The sequence below is a fragment of the Neoarius graeffei genome, chromosome 10 (assembly GCF_027579695.1).
Source record: "Neoarius graeffei isolate fNeoGra1 chromosome 10, fNeoGra1.pri, whole genome shotgun sequence".
Classification (NCBI taxonomy): Eukaryota; Metazoa; Chordata; class Actinopteri; order Siluriformes; family Ariidae; genus Neoarius; species Neoarius graeffei.
In genome coordinates, this window is record NC_083578.1 from 80,895,290 (window position 1) to 80,920,636 (window position 25,347).

At 39.1% G+C, this 25,347-nt stretch overlaps 1 protein-coding gene across 1 annotated transcript in view; it reads right to left on the minus strand.

The window, feature by feature from the left end:
* Positions 1 to 828: 828 nt before the first annotated feature.
* The window catches only part of kcnd1 (potassium voltage-gated channel, Shal-related subfamily, member 1), a 142,217-nt gene continuing 117,698 nt past the window's right edge, over positions 829 to 25,347 (minus strand). Inside the window, exons 3-6 of the mRNA XM_060932396.1 lie at positions 24,521 to 24,604; positions 6,857 to 6,952; positions 5,698 to 5,936; positions 829 to 2,067 (exon numbers count right to left, since the gene is read on the minus strand). Of these exons, the coding sequence (XP_060788379.1) occupies positions 1,866 to 2,067; positions 5,698 to 5,936; positions 6,857 to 6,952; positions 24,521 to 24,604 (621 nt within the window). The 3' untranslated portion in view covers positions 829 to 1,865. The remainder of the gene's footprint in view (positions 2,068 to 5,697; positions 5,937 to 6,856; positions 6,953 to 24,520; positions 24,605 to 25,347) is intronic.

A 25,347-nucleotide genomic window follows, 5' to 3' on the forward strand; every position in this document is an offset into this window, starting at 1 on the left:
AAACCACAACAATGCTAACCAAGATTTCTTTCTTTGACCCACAAGCTTCATATCTGACCACTCCTGCCTTCATGAAAGTAAAATCAACCTATACTTGCAAATTTCATGTTGAATCGTGTAGGATCCCAGTCCAGATGCACACCTCTGCTTTGCATACCCTTACACAATCGTTCCCTTAACACACATTTACATATGTTCAAAGATGCGAATGAATCCATAGACTGAGTTTGCTGAATTCTGTTCACTTTATTGGTGGAATAGACTGTACACCTCTGTGCTTTTCAGATCCAATACTCTCCTTTATCCTCCGACTGCAATCAAGTCCAAACAGTCTGTTCACGCTGAAGTAGAGGCAGCTGTCCCAGCATGTCCAAGCTCATTATCTTATGGCTCCAAATAAAACCAGCGGCAAACAATCAATCAAACAAACAAACAAAAGTAAAAAATAATTCTGGAACAACGCCTGTAAACAGAGTCAGAGTACATTTGTCATCACAGTCAAGTGCAAGTAGTTTTATGGAATATTAAACACTTTTTACTAAAATAATTACATTTTATTGCCAGTTTCATTGCTGCATGTGAATCATCAGAAAATCATAATATACGCAGTTAAATGAGAACATATTAAAGTGCACATATTAAAGACTGGCAGCACTGATAGATCACAGTAGAAAAAAATAATAAATGCACATAATCACAAAGCCAAGTGAAATGGTTTTAAATTAATCCCATAAATGCATTACATTATGGATTCAGATAAAGTAAATGACAGTAGCAAATCCCTTTATCCACCTCCATTCAGAATGACATACAGTAAAATGCCATCAACTTACCAAAAGAGTAATGAATATAAAAAATAAAGGAAAAGGGAAATTATACCTATAACGGTATCCATGCATATTTGTGATGAATGTACACAAAACCTTTCTATCATCACTCCCATCATCCCCGCATATACCCACGTACGTCCAGACAGAGATTTTTGCAAAGAACATGCCTGAATGGTTTTTTTTTATTTTCTTTCTCTTTTTTTACGTTACTGTGCAATTTTTGATCTGTAATATTCTATAAATGTTTTTTTTTTTCTAATGACATCAGGTAATAAAATAGGACAAAACAAAACAGAGGTGGGGGAATTATCATGCAAAAAAAAAAAACGGTGGGAATAGCATTTAAGTTGCTCCATTCTCTGAAATCTACTGCACAATAACATGCATGTCTGAGTAGGGTGGCACTGATGACATTTTGGTTTTGGTAAGGTTGGAAGATGCATGTGAATTATGATAGAAATTATGATAAATATACATATACTGTCCCACTGACGCTCAACCATAATATCTTTCGGGTTTTTTTTTTTGTTTTTATGTGAACCCATCTATTGCAGGATACAGTATTTGTATGTCTTCTCGCTAAAGATATATCTATATAGGAATATAGTTCTGTCTTCATACACTTAATACTGGCCCTGCGATTGCACACACTAAATAATCCATGATATCCAGTACTGTTTTCATCCAAGAAGAAAATGGTGGAACAGTTTTTTTCATTTTCCTCGTCTTTTTTCTCCATGATAGGCAGAATGAGCAATGCAGATCTATGAAAGCTCATGAATGCCCAACAAACAGTCCTCCAAAACAAAAAAAAAAGGCTGTAATTCAACTTGCTTCGGTTCACGTCTCAGTTCCTGTTGCTTAATTCTCACAGAACCTCAAGGGTGCTTTCAGTTTGGGATGAAGCCATATCTGGGTGCCTTTGTCAAACATATTGTATCTTGGGATGGTATTTTGGTGGTAAGTCTGACAGGAAAAGCTTCCTCCTTCCCGTTTGTGCATTGGAGGAAAGCTCTGTGCTTGGAGGTGGTTTTGTTATAAGGACGAGATCTTGACAGCCTCCTGACTGTAGGAGCAGCGGGAGTTGCGCAGGATGCCTGGGATAGCAGGCGACGATGGCAGGCTTTCATCAGGCGTGTTGGCTGGAGGAGTGGGGATGCTAATGATGGCTGCTGTGAAGTCTCGCTGCTCACAGTTTAACTTCAGGTCTTCTGTCCTGGCATTGAGGCTCGAGCGACTGTTTGAGAAAGAAAACAGAGAAAGCATCCTTCTTCAGAAACTTACGTTAACATTATTTCTCGTTTTCCATTTGAAAAAGAGTAAAATTGTTTAGTGGTTTTGTGTCTTCATTTTTACAAGACACTACAAAGTTTGATAAGTTTGGACTTGTGGAAGGCTTACAGTATATTATAGAAGTCATGAACCACAATGGGGTGTGCTGTTACAAGAAAATAATCAATGATGAGCTGACAAATTTGATAATTTTCCTTTAACAACATGTCCTGGAAGGATAAGCGGTTACAGGTAATGGATGGATGGATGGATAGATGGAACATGTCCTGGAGTGTTTTACGTCTCTTATACAACAGTCATTTGTCAACATTAGCAAGTTTTTATTAATTAAAGAAAGACATGTATATATGACAGGTACGTTCCACCCTCTCATTTTTCTTTCTTTATCAAATAACTGTTATTTGTTGTGACCCTTTATTTATTAGTCATTTGTAAACTTGAACATAGTAGCAATTTATGTTCAAGCAAGGCTATGAGTTTGACTGGTACAACTGACTGCTTATGTTAATCATCCTCATCTCATCTCATTATCTCTAGCCGCTTTATCCTGTTCTACAGGGTCGCAGGCAAGCTGGAGCCTATCCCAGCTGACTACGGGCGAAAGGCGGGGTACACCCTGGACAAGTCGCCAGGTCATCACAGGGCTGACACATAGACACAGACAACCATTCACACTCACATTCACACCTACAGTCAATTTAGAGTCACCAGTTAACCTAACCTGCATGTCTTTGGACTGTGGGGGAAACCGGAGCACCCGGAGGAAACCCACGCGGACACGGGGAGAACATGCAAACTCCACACAGAAAGGCCCTCGCCGGACCCGGGGTTCGAACCCAGGACCTTCTTGCTGTGAGGCGACAGCGCTAACCACTACACCACCGTGCCGCCCCTGTTAATCATCCTAACTTAAATAATTTAGTAATGATATTTGAGTTTTATTTATATCTAATACTAGAATGACAACGCAGGTGTAAAAGCAGAAATTAGCAAACTAGCAAAAACCTTGGCAGTCTTCTACTACTACCACCACTAAGGGGAGACATTACATTGTGCTGTGATATTGTGCATTCGGTCTGTGAAGACTGTCACATGGTTAGTTTCATATAGGTGGCATTTCAGAGATTATAAACCCTATTTGAAACTTTTTTTTAAAGTAGCAGCTAGACAAGGGTATATTGAAGATAAAGAAGATCATACTGCTTACAGGCAGAGAAAATGCAAGAAGGCGGCGGCGGTATACACATGCATGTTTGTCTGAATAGGAAAACTGAAAATAAACCCATAGATTATATAATACATGGTAAAAACCATGTCGTAAATGAGGATGTTAATCATAAAACAGTAACAAGGAGAAATTCAGATTGTCCAAGGTAGACGCTCTCTTAGGAAGCAGCCTATTAACTGATTCTCAGAGTCCACATGGATTGAATTTCAAATTGTGATATGATGAGAAACAAGCTGATAATCTGTACATGATCTAGACTCCAGGATACCTGACACTGGACCATCTAAATAAAGTGAAAGCAAAAGAGAGGAGTTCATGGTCTGGAGGCTATCATTTAAACTTCAACAACTATAAATTCTTGATACATTATTTCACTGAGCAGCATAATGGTGTAGTGCAGTGGTTCTCAAACTTTTTTCACCAAGTACCACCATAATGACCAACATTAAAATACAGTAGCGTAGTAGGCCTAAGTATTCATTAAAAACAAGGCGGAGGTTTTATTTAACAAGTATATTTAATATTGTTGGCCACTGTAACATTACACACAGTACTTTGAACAGTAACACTGTGCTTAAATATAGGAAAATAAAACACTGTACTTAAATAATGAATCAAATAAATTGGCCAAATCTGCAACATCTGTATTCTCATCAAGCTGTATGGTAAAATATCTACTGTTCTTAATGCGCTCAATCAGTGTCTTTTTAACACCGTCAGCCATGTCATTTATTCTCCTTGACACGGTGTCATTTGAAAGCGGCACCAAGTTTAAAACTCTGGCAGCTTTCTCTCCACACATGATACGTGTCATCTCTTTGGCTAATGGAAAACACAGCAGTTCCCCGATTGTGTGCGGCTTACCGGCTCTGGCGATCAGGAGGCTGGCACGATATGAAGCTTCCTGTGCTTTGGCTACGGGTGTACCATAGGACAGAATGGTGGACTTGGACTGCTTCAGTTCATCACGTTTTCGTAAAAAAAATCCATTGGTTTGTCCTTTAGTGCTGTGTGTTTGGTTGTAAGATGCCGTTTGAGATGCGACGGTTTCATGGACTCATTGCTCAGAACGCCCCCGCATACAACACACTGCGGCCTGGGCAGCTCCTCTGTCCCGCTCCAAATGAATCCCAGTTTTATGTATTTTTCGTCATACTTCCTCCTTACTGGTTTCTGCCATTTGCTAGCAGTTCTGGGGTTGTTTTTGCCACTGTCGTTAGCATCTGCGCTCGGCTCACACACGTCCTCTTCAGTTCTCCCTCTCTCCTGATCCACGCTCCCATTCGCGGATTTAAGCCACGACAGTAATTTTGTCGTACTCGTCATAATTAGCAAAGCCACCTCTACCTTTTCCCATCACAGCCTAGTCTACCAATGGCGGATAACCGTCTGTCAGCGGAACCGGCGGGAATGCATACGTACGCTACGTATGGCTACCCAGAAGCACTTGCAAACTTTTTAAAATTATTAACTTAATTTGTATCTCCTTTCATTTTCTTGTCATCGGTTGATAAGATATTTTCATCCATTCGGATATTACGGATAGTATTTCACGTTTTATTTTATTTTTTTAAATTTTATTTATATTTAATTAAGTGATTCTTTGCCGTACCACTAGAATGGAGCCCGCGTACGTACCACAGTTTGAGAATCACTGGTGTAGTGGTTAGCAGTGTCACCTCACAGCAAGATGGTTCTGGGTTTGAGCCCAGTGGCCGACGAGAGCCTTTCTGTGTGGAGTCTGCATGTTCTCCCCGTGTCTGTGTGGGTTTCCTCTGGGTGCTCTGGTTTCCCCCACAGTCCAAAGACATGCAGGTTAGGCTAACTGGTGGCTCTAAATTGACTGTGAGTGTTAGCACTGTATAAAGCTATTTTGTAAGGTGCTTCAAGAGTTCGGGTTCTTAAACAGCTTCTCCATCATGAGGAATGTATATAAGAGTATCTGTCCTTAGTTCTACGGTAAATTGACTGTAGGTGTGAATGTGAGTGTGAATTGTTGTTTGTCTCTATGTGTCAGCCCTGCGATGATTTGGCGACTTGTCCAGGGTGTACCCCGCCTCTTGCCCATAGTCTGCTGGGATAGGCTCCAGCTTGCCTGTGACCCTGCACAGGATAAGCACTTATGGATAATGGATGGATGGATAATGGTGAGCTTTCTGGAAAATTATAAGCGCAAAAAAGCTCTTCTGTATTTAGGAGCTAACAGTGAACGTTATTATTTAGAATCCCATATGTTCAATACTTATGTTTCCTCTTATTTGGGCTAGCAATATCCACCTGTGCCATCAGTGTGGCACACAACCACTAACTGTGTTATGTTATATTACGTTATGATGATGTGAGTACCTTTGAGGCCCAGACGGACTCTTATGCACATGCAGTGTATCGAGCTCCTGGATGCTGCCACGGCTCACTGATACGGTGGAGTTGGCCAGGCGGATGGCTCTCCTCTTGGCTCGGCGAGGACAGCAAGAGGTCGAGACGCCCTGTTGGCTGGAGATCGATGTGCTGCGGCTGGTGCGGAAGCCCACCGACTCCGTCATACACATCTCACTGTAGGTCAGTTCATCGGTAAACTCATGGTTCTGTGGAAGGATGAAAGGTCATGCTAGGTTCAGGGTTAAACACTTATTTTTTTTTATCAAGGAAACCCTATTCTGGTCATGCCAATGTATAAAAGCCCATTTTTGGGACTCCGCGAAAATGTAAATAAAAACAGACTGCAATGATCTGCAAATCCTTTTCAACCTGCAGTATCAAACAAAAGTTTGGACACACTTTCTAAATCAATGGTTCTCTTTATTTTTATTAATTAAAAGTCACTTCATGTCTTAAAATAATGATGGATGTTGTTTCTCTTTCTTTAGTTGAGCAGTTCTTGACATAATATGGATTACTACAGTCATGGTGTTGAACAGGGCTATTTACTGTATTTTTATTATTATTAATTTGTGCTAGCAGCGGTGGCGCAAATGGTTACGCTCACTCAGGATCTTTGCGATTTACTGTTTGATCGCAAATGCTTTAAAAAGGCAAGAAATTCATCCACTCATTAACTTTTGATGAGGCACACCTGTTAATTGAAAAGCATTCCAGGTGATTACCTCATGAAGCTGGTTAAGATAATGCCGATTGTCTGCAAAGCGTCATCAAGGTAAATGCTGGATATGCTGAAGAATATAAAATATGAAACATGTTTGGGTTTTTTAACACTTTTTTGTTCACCACATAATTCTATACTGTATATGTTCCTATATCATTTCATACTTTTGATGTCTTCAGTATTGAGCAGTAATGAATGAATAGGTGTGTCCAATCTTCTGAGTAGTACTGTAGATAATATATTTTCATAGATTATGATTATGCATTATTATTATTATTATTATTATTATTATTATTATTATTATTCAGGGTTGCCAGGTCTTCATGTTTCCTTCCATTATACATGTGACCATCAGTGCCCAAGGCTATTTCGTGACCTTTTGAACCTGAGGAGAGCTCTCACCGTAGTCTTCTCCAGGCAATGTAACAGATGGTGGTGCTGGTGCTCGAAGGACGACCTGTTCTTCAGACACAGAGCACCACTGTCACCATCATGATCCTGAAAACGGCAGCACAGGAGAAAGATATGTTTGAGAATTAGACTCACATGGGTAAAGAAGTCAATATCACTACAAACACAGGCAGATCATTACAAAGGAAGAGAGGAAAGATCAATTTCTGCTCATGGAATTCAAAGACAAGAAAACTTGATTGTAGATCAGCAGGTTCTTTAGGTCATCCAGCTCCGAGCTATTTAAAGATGACTCCATCGATTTCTAGGCTCCAGAGGATCATTTCCATGATTTCTGGTGTTAAAATTAACTGACCTTTCCTGTATGAACTCCACAATGCACACATTTAAAAATACATCCAATGCCACATGCTGTTGGTAAACTTGCTTTTTGGTGCCAAGAGATCTATAGTATGGAGATCTTGAACCACAAGCTGTACAGTGCTATGTTGTTATTTCAAATTTCAATTAGTAACTGGTCATGTGAAGATATCTCATATCTTTAAAATTGATATTAAATCAAAATAAAACATAACTCAAAATAACCAGTTATTAAGTGAGGAATAAAACACTTGGGGGGGTGTTGTTATAGGACAACAATCAAAAACAGGGTGGAGTAATGTAAATTGCTATGGGCTGCAATGATTATAATTTCTAATTTATTAATGACCAATGTTTATGGAAGGTGTCTTCAGTGTCAGCACTCTGTACCAATCAGAGGTAAAGCTATAATTTTATGTTTTCCAATAAAATGCTAATGTAGCAATATAGTATAGCTTTTATTTGCCTTTTGTTTGTCAGGAAATTATTTTTGCTGCTTAAAACAGCCTCAGACCTTCTGCTCCTGACACTTTCAATTATGCTGAGTCAATCCCCTGGGCTTGCAAGAGGTCATCTAATGTACTCTTTGCAAGCTGATAAAGTATTGGAACAGTCCTTAATATGTGAACAGTGATTCCACTAAAGTGGAAACGGCCGAGGTAAGTGGACAAGGGCACATTAGATAAAAGAAAACAGGGCATCAGAAACTCACAGGAAGTGCTCTGTCAGCGGAAAGCGCCAGAGACCGCTAGAGGCTTTGAATTTTTTTTTTGCCCAACAAGATCATCCATAAACAGACCTCCAAACACTTTCTTTGTTTTTGCTAGTTTGAAAGTTGTTCTCAGATGGCGACCGAATATAAAGTGTTTGGAAACTACGGGGCGGTCACAAGAGATGTAGTGACCGAGTTTGATCACGGAGGATGTGAGATGAACGGAAACAATGAGCAATTTGACTTCCCAAATGAGAAAAAGAATCATAATGATTGTCTGCAAAGTCCAGGTAAACACAGAGGGGTGTTTCCGGGATGTGACGGACGGTGAGTCAGACAAGCATGAGTGGAAAATGAAGTATCACAGACCAGCAGACTGTAAAATACCTGAACAATCCTTAGCAATGGGAAATAGTAAGAAAGCATCCTGTGTGCAAATTAGAAACGCAATTATGACAATGATCTGTCCTGTACTAGCTGATTAAAATTGTTAATTTAAACAAAAAACTAGAAAGGCATGCCTCCGCCATGTCACATTGAGTATTACCAACATCAAAATCAAATCACATGAATTTAGGATAATACTAAAGCTGTACACCAAATTTCATCAAAATCCATTCACGACTTTTTGAGTTACGTTGGGAACAGACAAAAAAAAAATCCTGGATCCGCATACATTCATCGGCCACTTTATTCAGTCTACCCATCCACCTTCTGCTTTATGCAGTTATATCCCAGATAGCAAATGATGTTATTTCAATGTTGATATTTGGTCAAGATGGTTGATTTACAGTTATAGTTGAACACTGATGGTGGATCAACCATTAATCAACCACTGATAAAATAAAAAGTTGAAAAAATGTGTTCGAATCAATGTAATGGTTGAAGGAAACATTTGATCAATGTTGAATACATGTTGATTTTGTTGTCATCATACACTGCACCACTGGACGGGAGCCTGGGGTGCACTCTGGGTGAGACCATTTTGTGGGAGGTGGGTTTCCTATATTTCATTGAATTTCATTTATTTAATTTAGAATTTTAATAGAGCACAAGGAACTATGAAGAATAGATTATTATTTATGGTTATGTGCAAATCTTGTGTGTGCAACATGTAAGGAAAAAACAAACAGAAAAACAAACATCTCCATTTTCTACCGTACCGGCCACTATTTGGAATGGTCCAAATAACCGTCTCTCAGAAGAACTTTCAGAAGAGCTCGAGCTCCACGGCTTGCCCAGCAGGCCTTCAGCGAATTGGTGAAAAATTGGCTTCGGTACGCCCCTTGGCGTGTCGGGGGAAAGAAAAGGAACTAGATGTAAGTGAACTTGATATTCCTAAATTGCTGTTTTGTAAAAGTAAGAGGTGATTTGTAGTATTTGCTGTCTGCAAAACGTTCTATCATGAGCACTGACATAAATGTTGCCTCTGCTTCTCCCACAGCCTCCACTTCAGGATTGAAGTCTTTTTTTTTTTTCTGTTGTTACTGACACAATAAAACAACAATAACAAACAATCACTCTTCTGTTATTTCATTCAGTAATTGACAAATACACTGAGTGCAGAATTATTAGGCAAGTTGTATTTTTGAGGATTAGTTTTATTATTGAACAACAACTATGTTCTCAATCAACCAAAAAGACTCATAAATATCAAAGCTGAATATGTATGGAAGTTAGAGTGGGGCGTTTTTAGTTTTGGCCATTTTAGGAGAATATGTATGTGTTCAGGTAACTTTCACTGTGCAGAATTATTAGGCAACTTAATAAAAACCAAATATGTAGCCATTTCACTTATTTATTTTCACCAGGTACACTGATATGACAACTCCAGATTTGCAAATAAACATATCTGACATCCAAACACAAAACAAAAACAAATCAGTGACCAATATAGCCACCCTTCTTCATGAGGACACTCAAAAGCCTTCCATCCATAGATTCTGTCAATTTCTTTATCTGTTCACGACCAACATTGTGTGCAGCAGCAACCACGGCCTCCCAGACGCTGTTCAGAGAGGTGTACTGTTTTCCCTCTTTGTAGACCTCACGTTTTATAATGGACCACAGGTTCTCTATGGGGTTTAGGTCAGGTGAACAAGGGGGCCATGTCATTATTTTTTCACCTTTCAGACCTTTACTGGCTAGCCACGCAGTGGAGTATTTGGACGCATGAGATGGAGCGTTATCCTGCATGAAAATCATGTTCTTCTTGAAAGATGCTGACTTTTTCCTATACCACTGCTTGGAGGTTTCTTCCAGGAACTAGCAGTAGGTCTGGGAGTTGAGTTTGAGTCCATCCTCAACTCGAAAAGGTCCAACAAGCTCGTCTTTGATGATACCAGCCCATAGCAGTACTCCACCTCCACCTTGCTGGCATCTGAGTCGGAGTGGAGCTCTGTGCCCATTACTGATCCAGCCACGGGCCCATCCATCTGGCCCATCAAGAGTCACTCTCATCTCATCAGACCACAGCACCTTAGAAAAATCAGTCTTAAGATATTTCTTGGCCCAGTCTTGACGTTTTATCTTGTGTGCCTTACTCAGTGGTGGTCGTTTTTCAGCCTTCCTTACCTTGGCCATGTCCCTCAGTATTGCACACCTTGTACTCTTTGACACTCCAGGAATGTTGCAACTCTGGAATATGGCAGAACTGGATGCTAATGGCTGCTTGTTAGCTTCACGCTTGATTTTCCGCAGATCATGTGCAGTTATTTTGCGCCTTTTTTTCCCACACGCTTCTTTCGACCCTGTTGACTATTTGCAATGAAACGCTTGATTGTTCGGTGATCACGTTTCAACATCTTCGCAATTTCAAGAGTGCTGCATCCGTCTGCAAGACATCTCACAATTTTATACTTTTCAAAGTCTGTCAGATCTCTCTTCTGACCCATTTTGCCAGAGGAAAAGAGGTTGCCTAATAATTATGCACACCTGATATAGGGTGTTGATGTCATTAGACCACACCCCCTCTCATTACACAGATGCACAGCACCTGATATACTTAATTGGTAGTAGGCTTTCAAGCCTAAACAGCTTGGAGTGGGACAACATGCATTAAAAGGATGTTGTGGTCAAAATACTCACTTGCCTAATAATTCTGCACTCAGTGTATGTATGAATGTATGTGGTTGTATGCAGTGTTTGATCTGTCTATGTAGGCTGATAGACACCCATGAAGTAACTCTGAATGAATAATACAAGTAATTATACTCTATTAGCATATGTACCTTTTAGATAATGGTTAAACAGATATCGATTCAGCGTCATGACATATCGATTTCCATTTAGATGATGGTTGAATCACCATTGATTCAGTATATTATTTCAACATGAAATCAACGGAAATTTAAATGTAATTTCTGTTTAGATGATGGTTGAATCACTATTGATTCAATGCTGATAGGGTTGAAAATTCAACGTTGATTCAACCCAAATTCAAGGGGACACTTTCAATATCATTTCAACATTATTTCAATGTTTTCTGCCAAACGCTATTTCAGTGTTGATTCAACTGATTTTTGCTATCTGGGATGTAATCAGCCAGTCCCTTGACAGCAGCACAATGCATCAAATCATGCAGACACAAACCAAGAGCTTCAGTGAATGTTCACTTCAAACATCAGAATTGGAAAAATTGTGATCTCACAGAGTGACTTTCACTGTAGCATGGGTGTTGGTTTGAACCAGATGGACTGGTTTGAGTATTTCAGAAACTGCTGATCTCCTGGGGTTTTCACACACAACAGTCTCTAGAGTTTACACAGAATGGTAGGGAAAAAAAAAACACTGAGCGAGTGACAGTTCTGTGGGTGGAAACAAACGCCTTGTTGATATGGGAGGTCAGAGGAAAATGGCCAGATTGGTTTGTGCTGCCAGGAAGGATATAGGAACTCATAGCAACTCTTTACAACCATGGTGAGCAGAAAAGCATCTCAGCATGCAACAGCAGAAGACCACATTGGGTTCCACTCCACACAGGAATCTTAGAATCAAGAACAAGTTCCTCTTAAAGTGGCCGGTGAATGTACATATCTGGATCCTGGATCCACATATGTATCTGGATGCGTATTAAAATCTACTCAATTGTTCCTTGGCCCATGGCCCACCTTGGCTTCAAATTTCATCAACCTCTGTTCACTACTTTTTGAGTTACATTGGGAAAAGATAAACAAACAAACAAACAAACAAACACAGGCAAAAACATAACCTCCTCCAACACAGTTGGTAGAGGTAATGATGACAAAATTAACATTATTTTTAAACATCATCAGCTTCCATTTTTAGAGTGTAATTGGAGGACCTGTAGCTGACTGTGCCACCTCATCTCATCTCATCATCTCTAGCCACTTTATCCTGTTCTACAGGGTCACAGGCAAGCTGGAGCCTATCCCAGCTGACTACGGGCGAAAGGCAGGGTACACCCTGGACAAGTCGCCAGGTCATCACAGGGCTGACACATAGACACAGACAACCATTCACACTCACATTCACACCTATGGTCAATTTAGAGTCACCAGTTAACCTAACCTGCATGTCTTTGGACTGTGGGGGAAACCGGAGCACCCGGAGGAAACCCACGCGGACACGGGGAGAACATGCAAACTCCACACAGAAAGGCCCTCGCCGGCCACGGGGCTCAAACCCGGACCTTCTTGCTGTGAGGCGACAGCGCTAACCACTACACCACCTTGCCGCCCCGAGTGGCCTTTCTGTGATTCATAAATCACATTCTCCACAGATTCAAGAGGTTTGGAGCACTATTCCAGTAGTGATTGACATCTGTGCAGGTTGGACTGACATTGAAAGTGTACATATGTGTCAAATAGCTAAACCCGACCTGAAGTAAGGAATAAAACACTTGTGGTGTGCTGTTCTAGAAAAAATAATCCATGGATGGGTGCTGGGATGCAGCCCAACTTGAAGCAGAGTTACTGTTACCATCCTGAAGGTTATTAGGTTCCAATAACAGCTCAACCAGGAGGATTTTACAGCAATTTGCAATGATTACAGTTTTTTTTTTAAATTGAAGAATGTCATTTTGTAATTTTTTCAAATTCCTTCTGACAAATCAGAACAGAATTGAAACGCCCAAGAATTCAAAGTTCCAGCTAGAGGTTGAGAATTTCAGTGGTCAAAATCCCATTTCAGATCTCATCCGTTTGAACAAAACATAAAAAAAAACGCCAGCAAAGTTAATGGAAGTTTAATCACTTTAGCTCTTCAAAGTCTATAGATGCAAATATGCATAAGATTACAGCAGATGAGCAGGCAACCTGCTGTTGTTGCAAAACCAAAGGAGCTCCTGCATTTAAAATTCAAATCTAATGGCCTAATGTACTCATAAGGAGTTTTCTACCCACAAAGCACAAATCGCTAAAGCACATATCTCCTAAACAGCTGCAATGCCTGGTGATAAATCATCCTCGTAAACAGCTGTAGGTGTTTAAATGGACAGCTCTTGGCAGAGATCCTGACAATCTCCCATCTCAGGTCATGAGAACCTCCAAAATTGTGCACATAGAGATGAGCTTGGAAAAATATAAGACCAAGACAGGAGTGAAAAAAGCTTGGCCAGGTTTATAAACAGCACGGCCGTGTTTGTAATAGGTTTATAGACCCAAGGTGTAAAATAAACACACATGCATATACTTACATACGCCTTCACTCGGGCATTGTAAATACTGAATCATTATGGCTTTTGCAAAATAGAGAGAGAGAGAGAGAGAGAGAGAGAGAGAGAGAGAGAGAGAGAGTTCCACTGGTTGCATTAATCACAGGAAGAATTCTGAATGGTTTTCTCAAGCCATCTAATTTTAATTTTTTTTATTTGTTGGTGAGTTTGATTCTTTTTTTTTTCTAGATCTTGCTTCTTTTTTCTTTCCACTTTTCACTCTTCTTTCTTTCTCTTTTCATATTTATCTGTTCTCTTTCTTGCTACACTTCTCTAATTCTGTCTTATTTCCTGTTTGTTTCACTATTCTGGTTATTTTCTTTTTTCTCTATTCTGTTTTTCTGTCTACATTTCTAAATTCCATTTTCTTTCTTTCTTTCTTTCTTTCTTTCTTTCTTTCTTTCTTTGTTGATCCACTCTTTCTTTTGGCTTTGTTGAACCTCTCTATTCTGTCGAACCTCTCTATTCTGTCTTTCCCTATTCTGTTTATTTTCTTTTCCATCTTTTGTTTGTTTATTTTCTTTCTTTCTCTATTCAGTATGCAATATAATGTGCAATATAAAGTGCAATATCTCTCCTGCCACTGCCCCCCTTTCCCCCCTTCCCCATATCTTATTCTTTTTATATTTGTATATGTAAATAATTTATTTTAATTTATCAAGAAGTTTTCTCTGTTTATTTTCTCTGTTTATCTGTAGTGATGCTGCTGGAATCTTAATTTCCCTGAGGGAACCCACCCAAAGGGATCAATAAAGTTTTATCTAATCTAATCAATCTAATCTAATCTAATCTGTTTTCTGTCATTCTACATTTCTCCATTCCAACTTTCTTTCTTTCACTATCCTGTTTATTTTCTTTTCCAGTTTAGTTTGTTTGTTTGTTTGTTTTCTTTCATTCTCTATTCTATTTTTCCATCATTCTACAACTCTCCATTCCAACTTTCTTCCCCATCTTTTTCTCTCTTTCTTTCTTTTCACTATTCTATTTTTCCATCTTTTTGTTATTTTATTTCTTTCTCTATCCTGTTTTTCCATCATTCTATTATTCTCCATTCCATCTTTCTCTCTTTCTACACTTCTCTATTCTTTTTCTTTCTTTCACTATTCTGTCTATTTTCTATTCCATCTTTGTTTATTTTCTTTTTTTGGTATTCTATTTTTTCTTTCATTCTACGTTTCCATTTCTTTCTTTCTTTCTTTCTTTCTTTCTTTCTTTCTTTCTTTCTTTCTTTCTTTCTACACTTCTCTATTCTGTCTTTCACTGTCTATTTTCTTTCCCATCTTTCTCTATTCTGCTTTTCAGTCATTCTATAATTTTCCATTCCATCTTTCTTTCTTTCTTTCTTTCTTTCTTTCTTTGACTATTCCTTGCAGTTCACATGAATCAGCATATAAACAGTGGTGAATTTTCCATTAAGCGGGTGTTATTCCACCAATATGTCTTCATTTTGAGACATACCCAAGGGGTAGGTGGTTTATTCAGGAATGTATTGCCAGTCCAGTGCCACTGATGGAGCATCGACTACACAACTATACAACTACACAGGCCCAGAGAGAAAATGCAGCATTACTGCAATTATTACAAGGAACACAGAAAATGGTGAACCTGGAGTATGTCTTTGCTCCTGTAATGCAAATTAAGATAGAATAAATGTTATCTTAAAGGGGCTTTGGGGCATAACAGAGAAAGGAAATAGAGGGAAATGGTTTAGTGGTAAAGCATAAACCTTTGGTTTCGAAAGGAGTGGTAAATATGTGCTAATAGTATTGAACTCCAGTTGTTTGGGAGCACACATGATACTTTATACGGTATGATACCACTCATAAGTGGACTATACACAACTGTCCATTACAACTATCCATATATGCACAAAACATTCCAGTTGTTGCCCTTATTCGGAAAAAGACAATATTCCTACTAAGCTGTTTACAGGGCTAATGAAAATGAATATTCCAAGAATATTCCCATATACATACAGCTGTTTTTTACATAATGCAAAATAACTGTATGATGTACATCCTGAAGACAGAGCTGACAGTGTGTCTCAAATTGCTAAAAGAACCCCAACTGAGATGTATATTCTGAATGCGCTGTATGCATGTACTGTAAAAAGAATGGTCTTAAAACCTGAATAATATTGGCATATCCCACGTCTTAATCTGAACATGCTAAATTCGGAATAAGGCCAAATTTAGAATATCCAAATGGTACATGCCGTTTACATGACCCCGTATGAAATTATCATATTCAGAATAAATTGTGGAATATTGGTGTGCATGTAAATGTAATACATGTAAATTGTTTGGCATGAAAATCCTAAGAGATTTCTAAAATAATAGCACCAGTCTGTCACCAAAAATGACACCTTGGTCAAAATCTCTGGGATTGCATTTTTTCCTCCCTTGTGATGTTTGATGTGTAGATTAATTGTAGACACTCTTGATCTCAATCTGTATGACTGTGCTGCTGATCGAAGAGTTGCATGAACAAACAGATGTTCCTATGAAAATGGCTGGATAGTATACTAGTGTACAGTCCTGTGCAAAAGTCTTCAGCACATGTAAAGAAATGCTGTAGATCAAAAATGGCTTAAAAATAATGAAATGAAATGTTTCAATGTTAAAAAAAGGTCATATAAATAAATAAATAAATAAATAAATAAATAAATGCCATAATAAATGAAACAAAGTCAATATTTGGTGTGAGACGACCCTTTGATTAAAAAAAAAAGTAGTCTCAGGTACAGTGAGTACAGTTTTATAAGGAAATGAGCTTTAGGTTTTACTGAGCATCTTGCAGAACCAGCCACAGTTCTTCTGGACACTTTGACTGTCACACTTGCTTCTTCATTTTGCACCAAAACCCAGTAGTCTTCATTATGTTTTGTTTTTTAATCTGAAAAGTGCTCTTTTATGTCATATGCTGCTCAGATACAATTTTTTTCTGTAACATTTAATTTTGTGCTGGAAAATGAACAGTTGGAACTCTAAAATGTTTTTTGTACTGACTCAATGTAGAAGTCATAAAATAGAAATCTATAAAGCTTGTATGGGAAAAAAGTGGGTGCCAAGACTTTTGCACAGCACTGTATGTTACAATGCATTCTGAAGGAACCTCAAGTCATTATTACATTACAGGCATTTAGCAGACACTCTTATCCAGAGCAAAGTACAACACACTCAGAGCAGCCTAGGGAGCAGTTGGAGGTTAGGTGCCTTGCTCAAGGGCACTTCAGCCATTCCTGCTGGTCCAGGGAATCAAACTGGCAACTTTTTGGTCTCAAACCTGCTTCTCTAACCATTTGGAGTTCTGGGTATGACTAAGCTACAACCGATGGAGAGTCTCAGGTCCAGGAGGACTTGAGTATTGGGGAAATTGGAGTTACCCCTTAATCACCATTGCTCCCAGGTCCGCTCTGACCTGGAGTGGTAGCACCTGCTTGGGTTCCAGCTATGGGTTAAATACTACATCGCCAAGAAGGTGCTGGCAGCAGGGCACTTTTTGGTGCCATGTGGCAGATGAGCCCAACAGGGTCAATGGCACACCACCAGATGGCATGTGGAAGAGCCACTCAAATGGCCAATGGATGGCATCACTCTGCAAGTCAGTTATCACTGCGGGGCAACTTTCATACCCGTCAGGTCTGTGGCACTTTTGTGTACCACTTGGCATCAGGTTTGGCAGTCCAGAGAGACAACACAATGGGGACACGACATTGTTTGTCTTACCTTACTGTGCAAGGTGCTTCGTTAGGAGAGGAGAATAGTATGTGAAAGCTCACGAGGCCAGACATTCCATGGCGGCTCGGCCGGGCCATTCGTGCCACCGCTGCAAGCGACTGTCACTCTGGTGTAGGCCTTGTGGCCCATCTGTGTTTCTACGCATCCTAATGAAGCAGTCATCATTGCTAGCGATGGACAGCCAATGACATCTTTGCTTTGAAAAGATCAGTAACCTGTTTCTCGTTTCAGTGATCCAAACCTTTAAAATATACATTACTAACCAACCCAGATTGTGTGGTTTGTTTGTATTCCACATCTATATTATTGCAGGTTTTTAGACTTGAAGGACCATGAAGAACCTTGACATTATTTGGCTTTGAAAAGACTAGATAGATTTCATTTCACTTGTCCAGAACATCCAAAACTACAATACAGCCGTATTGGAAGGTATCCTTTCTTTTTCAGATTACAGTAAGATATTGTATCCAACAGCTGAAATTGGTAAGAACAGCTTTGCAGCTTCTCCATGCCCCTGGATCTCTGGTTCAGTCCTCCATATCTGACATTATTAACTCTGTCTTTATAATTATCAATGGATCTCCAGCCCACCTCTCATCCTGCTGTTCTCTCATCCTCACCCCACGCACTTTCTACAGGACCTGCTAATCAGCTTTGCTAATTACACCTACTCAGTGCACGGACACACAGCTGAGGACAAGGCTAAAGAGCCAGGCTTAGTCATCCCACCAGATGGATAACCATGGTATGATTTTGCCATATAACCAATATGACTTTGCAGGCCAAATAATTGTGTGTAAGACGCATTCATTTCAATGTACACATCGCAATGTTTACAGCTGACTTTCTCCAAATTTGATTTTCTGTTAAGATGACGGTACCCTAAAATTTTTTGTTCATTTCTTTGGATTGGTTGCAAAAAATGTAACAAATGACCCCTTATTTTAAAGATAAATAACTAGATTTAGAATATCCAATGAAACAACGTTTCATTTTTTGAACAACTGGCCTCGTTTTGTTGTGACACACCCCATTTCATCAAAATTACCAAAAAGTTGCTATCAGAAAAAAAGTTTACTTCCATAAGACCACGAGCTGGCCTGGTGGTTAGCGTGTCTGCCTCTTGATCGGGAGATCATGAGTTCTACTCACAGTTGGGTCATACCAAAGACCATTATAAAAATGGTACCGTCTGCCAAGGCACACTGCAATACAGATGTGAGTGGGGAGTCAAACTCTCACGGTTACCAAAGGACTAACCCCCTAGCTGTATAGGCGAGAGGCTGAGGGCTATAGAAGTGGAGATCGATGCCACCCAATGCGCCTTAAGGGCCTGGTTAGTATTGGGTTGGGTGACTGCTTGGGAAGACCTGGCATGGGAAGGACTTAATTCCATAACCTTTAATGTTCTTTGATGTGTTCCTTTGGGGGAACCTTCCAACTGAGGGTTTCCCATTCGCAAAAAGCACTTTACAAAAAAAAGATGATGCTTTTTTTTCTACTCCTGTTCTACATTTGACTGCCTCCAAATCATCAGTTTAAGCTAGGTTTATTTTAGCTTATCTGTATTGACAGAAACTGCTTACTCCATTTATTCATTCATCTTCTGTTAAGTGCTTTATCCTGGTCAGGGTCATGGTGGACACGTACCTGTAGCCAAACTCAAAGATGAATTAATGAATCCTTTATAAATGAATCCTTTATTTATGGTGCTCGACTGAACTCTTTTTTATTTGTACAATATTAGAAAATCTCTAAATCAAAAGGCTCTGAAGTTACCTCAACCACCTCAGGCAACAGTGAAATATTTCAGTTTGGCAAAATTCTGTTGACCAAGCAAAATCTTCCACAGAAATGATGTGTTAACATTAAACTGAATAAGGAGAGTGACAGTATCGGGAAACATGCAGTAAACATTTCTTGGTTAATTGGAAATGCAGTGTTTCAGGGCACAGGCATCAATTCCTTTAAAAGGTGCCATAGCCACAGCTATTACTCCACGTGTATGAAATACAGTTACAAGCATACCTAATGACGGTGTTTCATCAAAGCCGCCTTCATGAATCCCTACAAAATGATAATACACTGCAGGCTTTGTTTCCATCACAGAAAACGCTGCTTACATGAAAGTGTTATTTTCAGAGCCCCTGGAGCTTCATGCTAACATTTCTACTCATTAGCCTGAAATCCAAAACAGCCTCCAAATGTCAGATCTCCATCAGGCTTATACTGCTGTCTAGAATTGTCTCATATTAAAGGAAAAAATAAAATCAGACTAATACCGTTGTAAATGTATCAAATTCTGAATTCCCGTTTCTGACTTGTTGAAAATAATGCTGCAGTGTATAAGACAGTGACTACGTTTACATGCACATCCAAATCGAGCTGCTGTCGGTAATCGAGCTGAAGGTCCCAGCAGGGTGCCAGAGAAATCCAATCCTACATGCACACAATGAAATCGGGCTATTGTGTGAGGTGCATTGTGCACCCGAGCCACAGGTGGCGCAACATGCCCCATCGTGTTGGTACACTTCCGGTTGTCGTCATGAAGAAGAGCTATTCAAGAGTGTAAACAAAGTTATCAGTTCCGTGTTTTCCATTGCGCGTTTTTCTCCCGTCCATGAATTTTAATATATTCAACTCCTTAAGCTGAATGAGCATGAACTCTGTCTCCTCATTGCTCCAGAAGTGCACGTTTCTGCTTGCCTGTGGCAGTGGGGGCGTGGTCAAGTGCCGGTCTGTGACAGGAGGGCGGAGCCAGGGAAGGTGAGTGGCAGAATCAGTTCACCTGACGGTAATTAACCTGTGTTTGTGTGTCTTCCCAGTAACCGCGCCCTATTTAAGGAGGCAGAGGGAGAGCAGAGGGGACAGCTCATCCCGGGACTAGAACACAGCGCGCGCGCGTGTGTGTTTTTCTCTCCAGAATAAAAGTAGGCTGTTAAACTGAAAAGTCTGACAATAAAAAGCCTATTAGTACCAGAAGCTTTGTCCTGCCGTCCTCTGTGCTCCACCCACACTTCAGAGAGCTCTACATCGCCATTTTCTCTTCTTCGTTTGTTCCTCCTGACCTCTTCTGCTGCTCGCTACTACTGTTGTCATGCCGACCGAGGCTGTTGTGTTTCCCGCTTGTGGTCTCGTCACTCGTCACTTCCGGAAGTAGCTCGACAACTAGCTCGATAGGGTATACATGCACAAAGTAGCTCGGCAGAAATCGCATAAACTAGGTCGTGTAGCTCGATTCCGAGAAATCAAGTTCGGTTCAATTTCAGCCGAATTAAGGTGTATACATGGCATTTTGAACTTCGATTTCAGTCGAGCAACGGCAGAAATTCGATTCTCTCTATGTGCATGTAAACGTAGTGAGTGAGTTAAGGGAGTAAAATATGCTTTCAAACATGGAGTTTCGGAGCTGTCTGAGCTAATCTCAGCTGTATTGAAAAGTCTGTAATAGTAACTGACAGTCAGACCTGTCAGGTAACAGAAAGAGGTTGCTTTTGTATAGGATATCATGCAGCAGGGGTCATAAACTGATGGGCCATGGTCCAGATACAGACACTTCAAAGTAAATAATTAAAAAAATATCAAATAGCTTTTAAGAAATACTGTAGCAAAGCCAGTGAACGTATGAAAAAAAAAATGAGCATCATTCAGTGACTCCAGTTTTCTATGAAACAAAGTACAGCCACTTCAAATGTCTTATTTACAGTGGATTCAGGGGAAGCCATGGCCTAATGGTTCAGCTTTGGGAACAAAAGGTTGCTGGTTTGATTCAATGGACCAGCAGGAATGGCTGAAATGCCCTTAAGCAAGGCACCAATCACCCAGATTGATCTGGGTATGTTGTACACCATTCTGGATAAGAGTGTCTGCTAAATACCTATACTATAATGATTCAGAATGTGTTCAGACAGTGTTGTAGTACTTGATACCGGTCTTGGTCTCAAGACCACTTTTTGAAGGTCTCGGAATCGACTGCATTTTTTACTCACCCTTGTCTCGGTCTCAGACATAGAGGACTCTGGATTTTATTTCAAGACCAGTCAAGACCACAGCTGTGGGGATTTCACTAAATTGCTTGTGCATTGTCTGATTTTTTTTGCTAACATCGTTACTGTGATTGGATGTAAAATTTCCTGCTTCAAATGCAATCAATAATGTGGCTCATTGCTAATGTGAAATTTTTGTGACTGTTGATGGTTGTCACCTCTCCCCTTGACTCGGTCTTGACTCAGTCTCAACCCCTCAAAGTCTTGCTCTTGACTCGGTCTCAACCCCTCAAAATCTTGGCCTTGACTTGGTCTCAAACCCTCAAAGTCTTGCTCTTGATTTGGTCTCAAACCATCACAGTCTTTCTCTTAACTTGGTCTCAAACCCTCAAAGTCTTGCTCTTGATTTGGTCTCAAAACATCACAGTCTTGCACTTGACTCGGTCTTAAGCCCTTAAAGTCTTGCTCTTGACTTAGTGTCAACCCCCTCAAAGTCTTGGTTTTGACTTGGTCTCAACCCCTCAGAATCTTTGTCTTGACTTGGTCTTGATACTCTCTGGTCTTGGTCATGACTTGGTTTTGGTTTACATGGTTTTGATAACACTGGTTTAGACTCCTTTACTTGTTATACACTATTTTGTTGTGGATTTGATTCTCAATGGATACACAGTAATTGCCATTTTTACCCATTAATCTACACTTAATCACCCATAATGATTAGAAATTTTCAAAAATTAACTCAATCAAAAACTGAAATATCTTATTCAAAAAGTATTCAGACCTTTTATTTAATACTTTGTTGAAGCCTCTTTGGCAGCAATTACAGCTACAAATTTTATTGTATAATATTTTATCATAATTACTTTGGGGTTTGATACATTCCAAAAAGACCAGAAAAGTATACTGTATGTCCATGAGCAAATAATTCATGGTTAAGCATTAAAATGTATCTGTTGTCATTATTCAGTCGTGTCAGCTGCATATCTGGACCTTTGTATGCAAGGAATTTGATGTAGCAGGACCATTACAAATTTGAGTTGAATATGCTTGTCATACAACATTTCAGAGGTCATATATCATCATGCTCCAGCATGGCTTAATACAGAGCTCATGGAACAAGCTATCCAAGTAAATAATTGTTTTAAAAAGAGTTCCTCAATGTTTACTTGTGTTCATGGTTCCAAATTTCTGATAGATTTTGTTTGTTGTTGGGGTTTTTTTTAGGGTTTTTTTTTTTTTTTCAAAAACATGTGCACTTGTTGAAGGCAGGAGGTTTTGTTCTTTCACCGAATACTCAGGAAACGTGACGTTAATGTTTCTGCTTTTGACAGGAGGATATATCAAGTTTTTTGGGGGGGGGTTTGTGTTGTTTTTTTTTTTTTTTAAGATTGCACCATCAAGAAAATATGGGAGGGCTATACAACCAATGGGGATGTAAACAAAGTCATTCAGGTTTATTTCAACTCATTTCTTCAGTTTAATAGTTTCCGGTTCTTGCATTTAGAGCAGTAAATGTGAAGAAGCCTCATTCCACCAAGCCCTTCAGGTTTATAACAAATGAGATCTTGTGTCCATAAAGTTAACAACATGAAGTGAAATAAAGCTACATCATTCTGTTAGAACGCGTTTTAAATTTGTCTAGAAGGCAGCCAAGTTTATGATGCTTATGTAACTTTCACCAGACAGTCCTCTAATTCAATGTACTTTTCTAACACTCAGCACTTTACAGCAAAGAGCATCAGTTAAGAGCTAAAGGTGTGTGTGTGTGTGTGTGTGTGTGTGTGTGTGTGTGTGTGTGTGTGTGTGTGTGTGTGTGTGTTTTAGATATGCAACTGAATAGTAATACACATTTACATATTCTAAACAAATACAAAAACAGATACAGAGCTACCACTCCATACACCCCATGCAGACCTCACCCATTCTTCATCATTATTCAAGGAAAATCTTACTGGAACATCATTAAAATGAAATGCTGCTAAAAGGACCCCATTTTGACTAGCGGCAGCACTGTGACCAGGCTTTGTAGTAGAGTATGACAGCATGTCCAGCAAATATTTCTGGTCTTTTTGTAATGTAAAAAATCTGAAAATGGAAGTAATTATAATAAAATATTATGAGGCAGTTATTGCTGCCAAGTATAAAGAAGAGATTCTTGATTTGGGAAAGGTGTTGTTTTGAAAGATAATTCACTTTAGGAGTTGAATAAAGTTATGTTATTCAAAGAGATACAGTATTTTTTGTAAGTTTGTGAATTAAAAAAATATTTATTTATTTATTTATTTAATTAATTCAGTGTTTTCGGGGCATAGTGGTGGGGTTCGCATATAATAATAATTATTCTATCCACACTCACTGGATATGAGCAATCGCACGCTCTGATTGGTTACTCTACTACTAGGCTATCAGCCTAGTACCAACCGCCAAAAAACCCTAAAGAAGAAGAAACCCCAAAAAAATACAAAACAAAAAAGCAACAAAATATGAAATAAAAGTATTTGATGGTAAGAATGCATCTTTTTTATTTTTCAAGAATTATTATTATAGCATTTTTTAGAAATTGCTACTGTCATTTCACCGGTTTGTTTACATTCTAAGCGGAAATGATTTTATCGGACATTTTGGATAAAGTTTTTATTTATTGAATTTGCAAAAAACAAAAATGCTCTGTTTCTCAAAATCCAGTGAATGTGGATAGAATAAAACAGTTATTCCACTCAATCTCGTCGTACATGGCTTATAGCCAGCTCGGCGCTACGCGCCTCATCAGCTATCAGCTCATACATGACTCAATTTCGTGGAATAACTGTTAATTATTATTTTCTGGTTCAAGCCACGCCCACTTCTGTTTAAATCCGAATACAGATAGTGGTACGGATACATTGTCTTATACCTTATGTGTGTGTGTGTGTGGTGGTGGTGGTGGTGGGGTTTAAAAGAGAGACATGTCAAGTAATTTCACTGAAGAGAGGCTTTGCAAAGAGTTCAAATTAAAATAATATTCATCTTTAACACCAGCACACACTCCATTAGTGCAGGGCTCCAAACTACTGTGACCAGGCAAGCACATTCACACACAGCATGTTATGTGAGTATAAATGAACGATGTCTCAATGTTTGTTGCTCAAAACCCACAGAGAGGTTTCATTCCTTCAGACTGCATCCTGGCACACAGTTACTCACCTGGAGTCCCCCTTCATCTTTGTACTGCAGGAATGCATTAGTGGTTCCTTTCTTAGCCAAGCGAATCCTGGCCAGACGCACTTTCTGTAAAACAGAGGAAACCTACTTTCAAAGGGCTGCATCAGCAAGTGGACTGCCAGTGTGAAAAATATCAAGCTCTGTTCGTGCAAACTCTGAACTCCGTTTACTTCCAAAAGCATTGTCTATTGTGTTTCGGTAACACAAAAATCATAAAATGTGTGATATGATCGAATTCAAAAACTCAACGCAAACTTCAAAAGACTGTTGAGTGCAAAAATTTGTATATATTCGAATAACTATGAAGACAAAGACTTTTAATTTATACGAAAAACACAGTGTGAGGTTTCACAGCTATCACTAAGCAGAAAATAAAATAAAAATAAAATAAATAATCATGTAACGTTAAGATAATAGTAGAAAAAAAAAAACTTTGCCTTGACAATTACTTTTTATTATATTTTTATGATGTATTATGCTCATTTGTATTCTGTAAGATATACAAGATGCGCATAATTTAAAATATCTTACTTTTTTCTTATTTTTCTATTCTTCTATTTTTTCTATTTCTATATTGTTGCGATTTATTATTTATGACTTTGCTTATATACATCACTGTTCTAGAACATGAGAAACTGAAACATGACCAATTTCTCCTCAGGGATCAATGAAGTATTTCTGATTCTGATCATTTTCACCCTCAATCTTCTTGACATTTATTCTATCGATTTTGCAATAATAATAATAATAATAATAATAATAATAATAATGGGGCGGCACGGTGGTGTAGTGGTTAGCGCTGTCGCCTC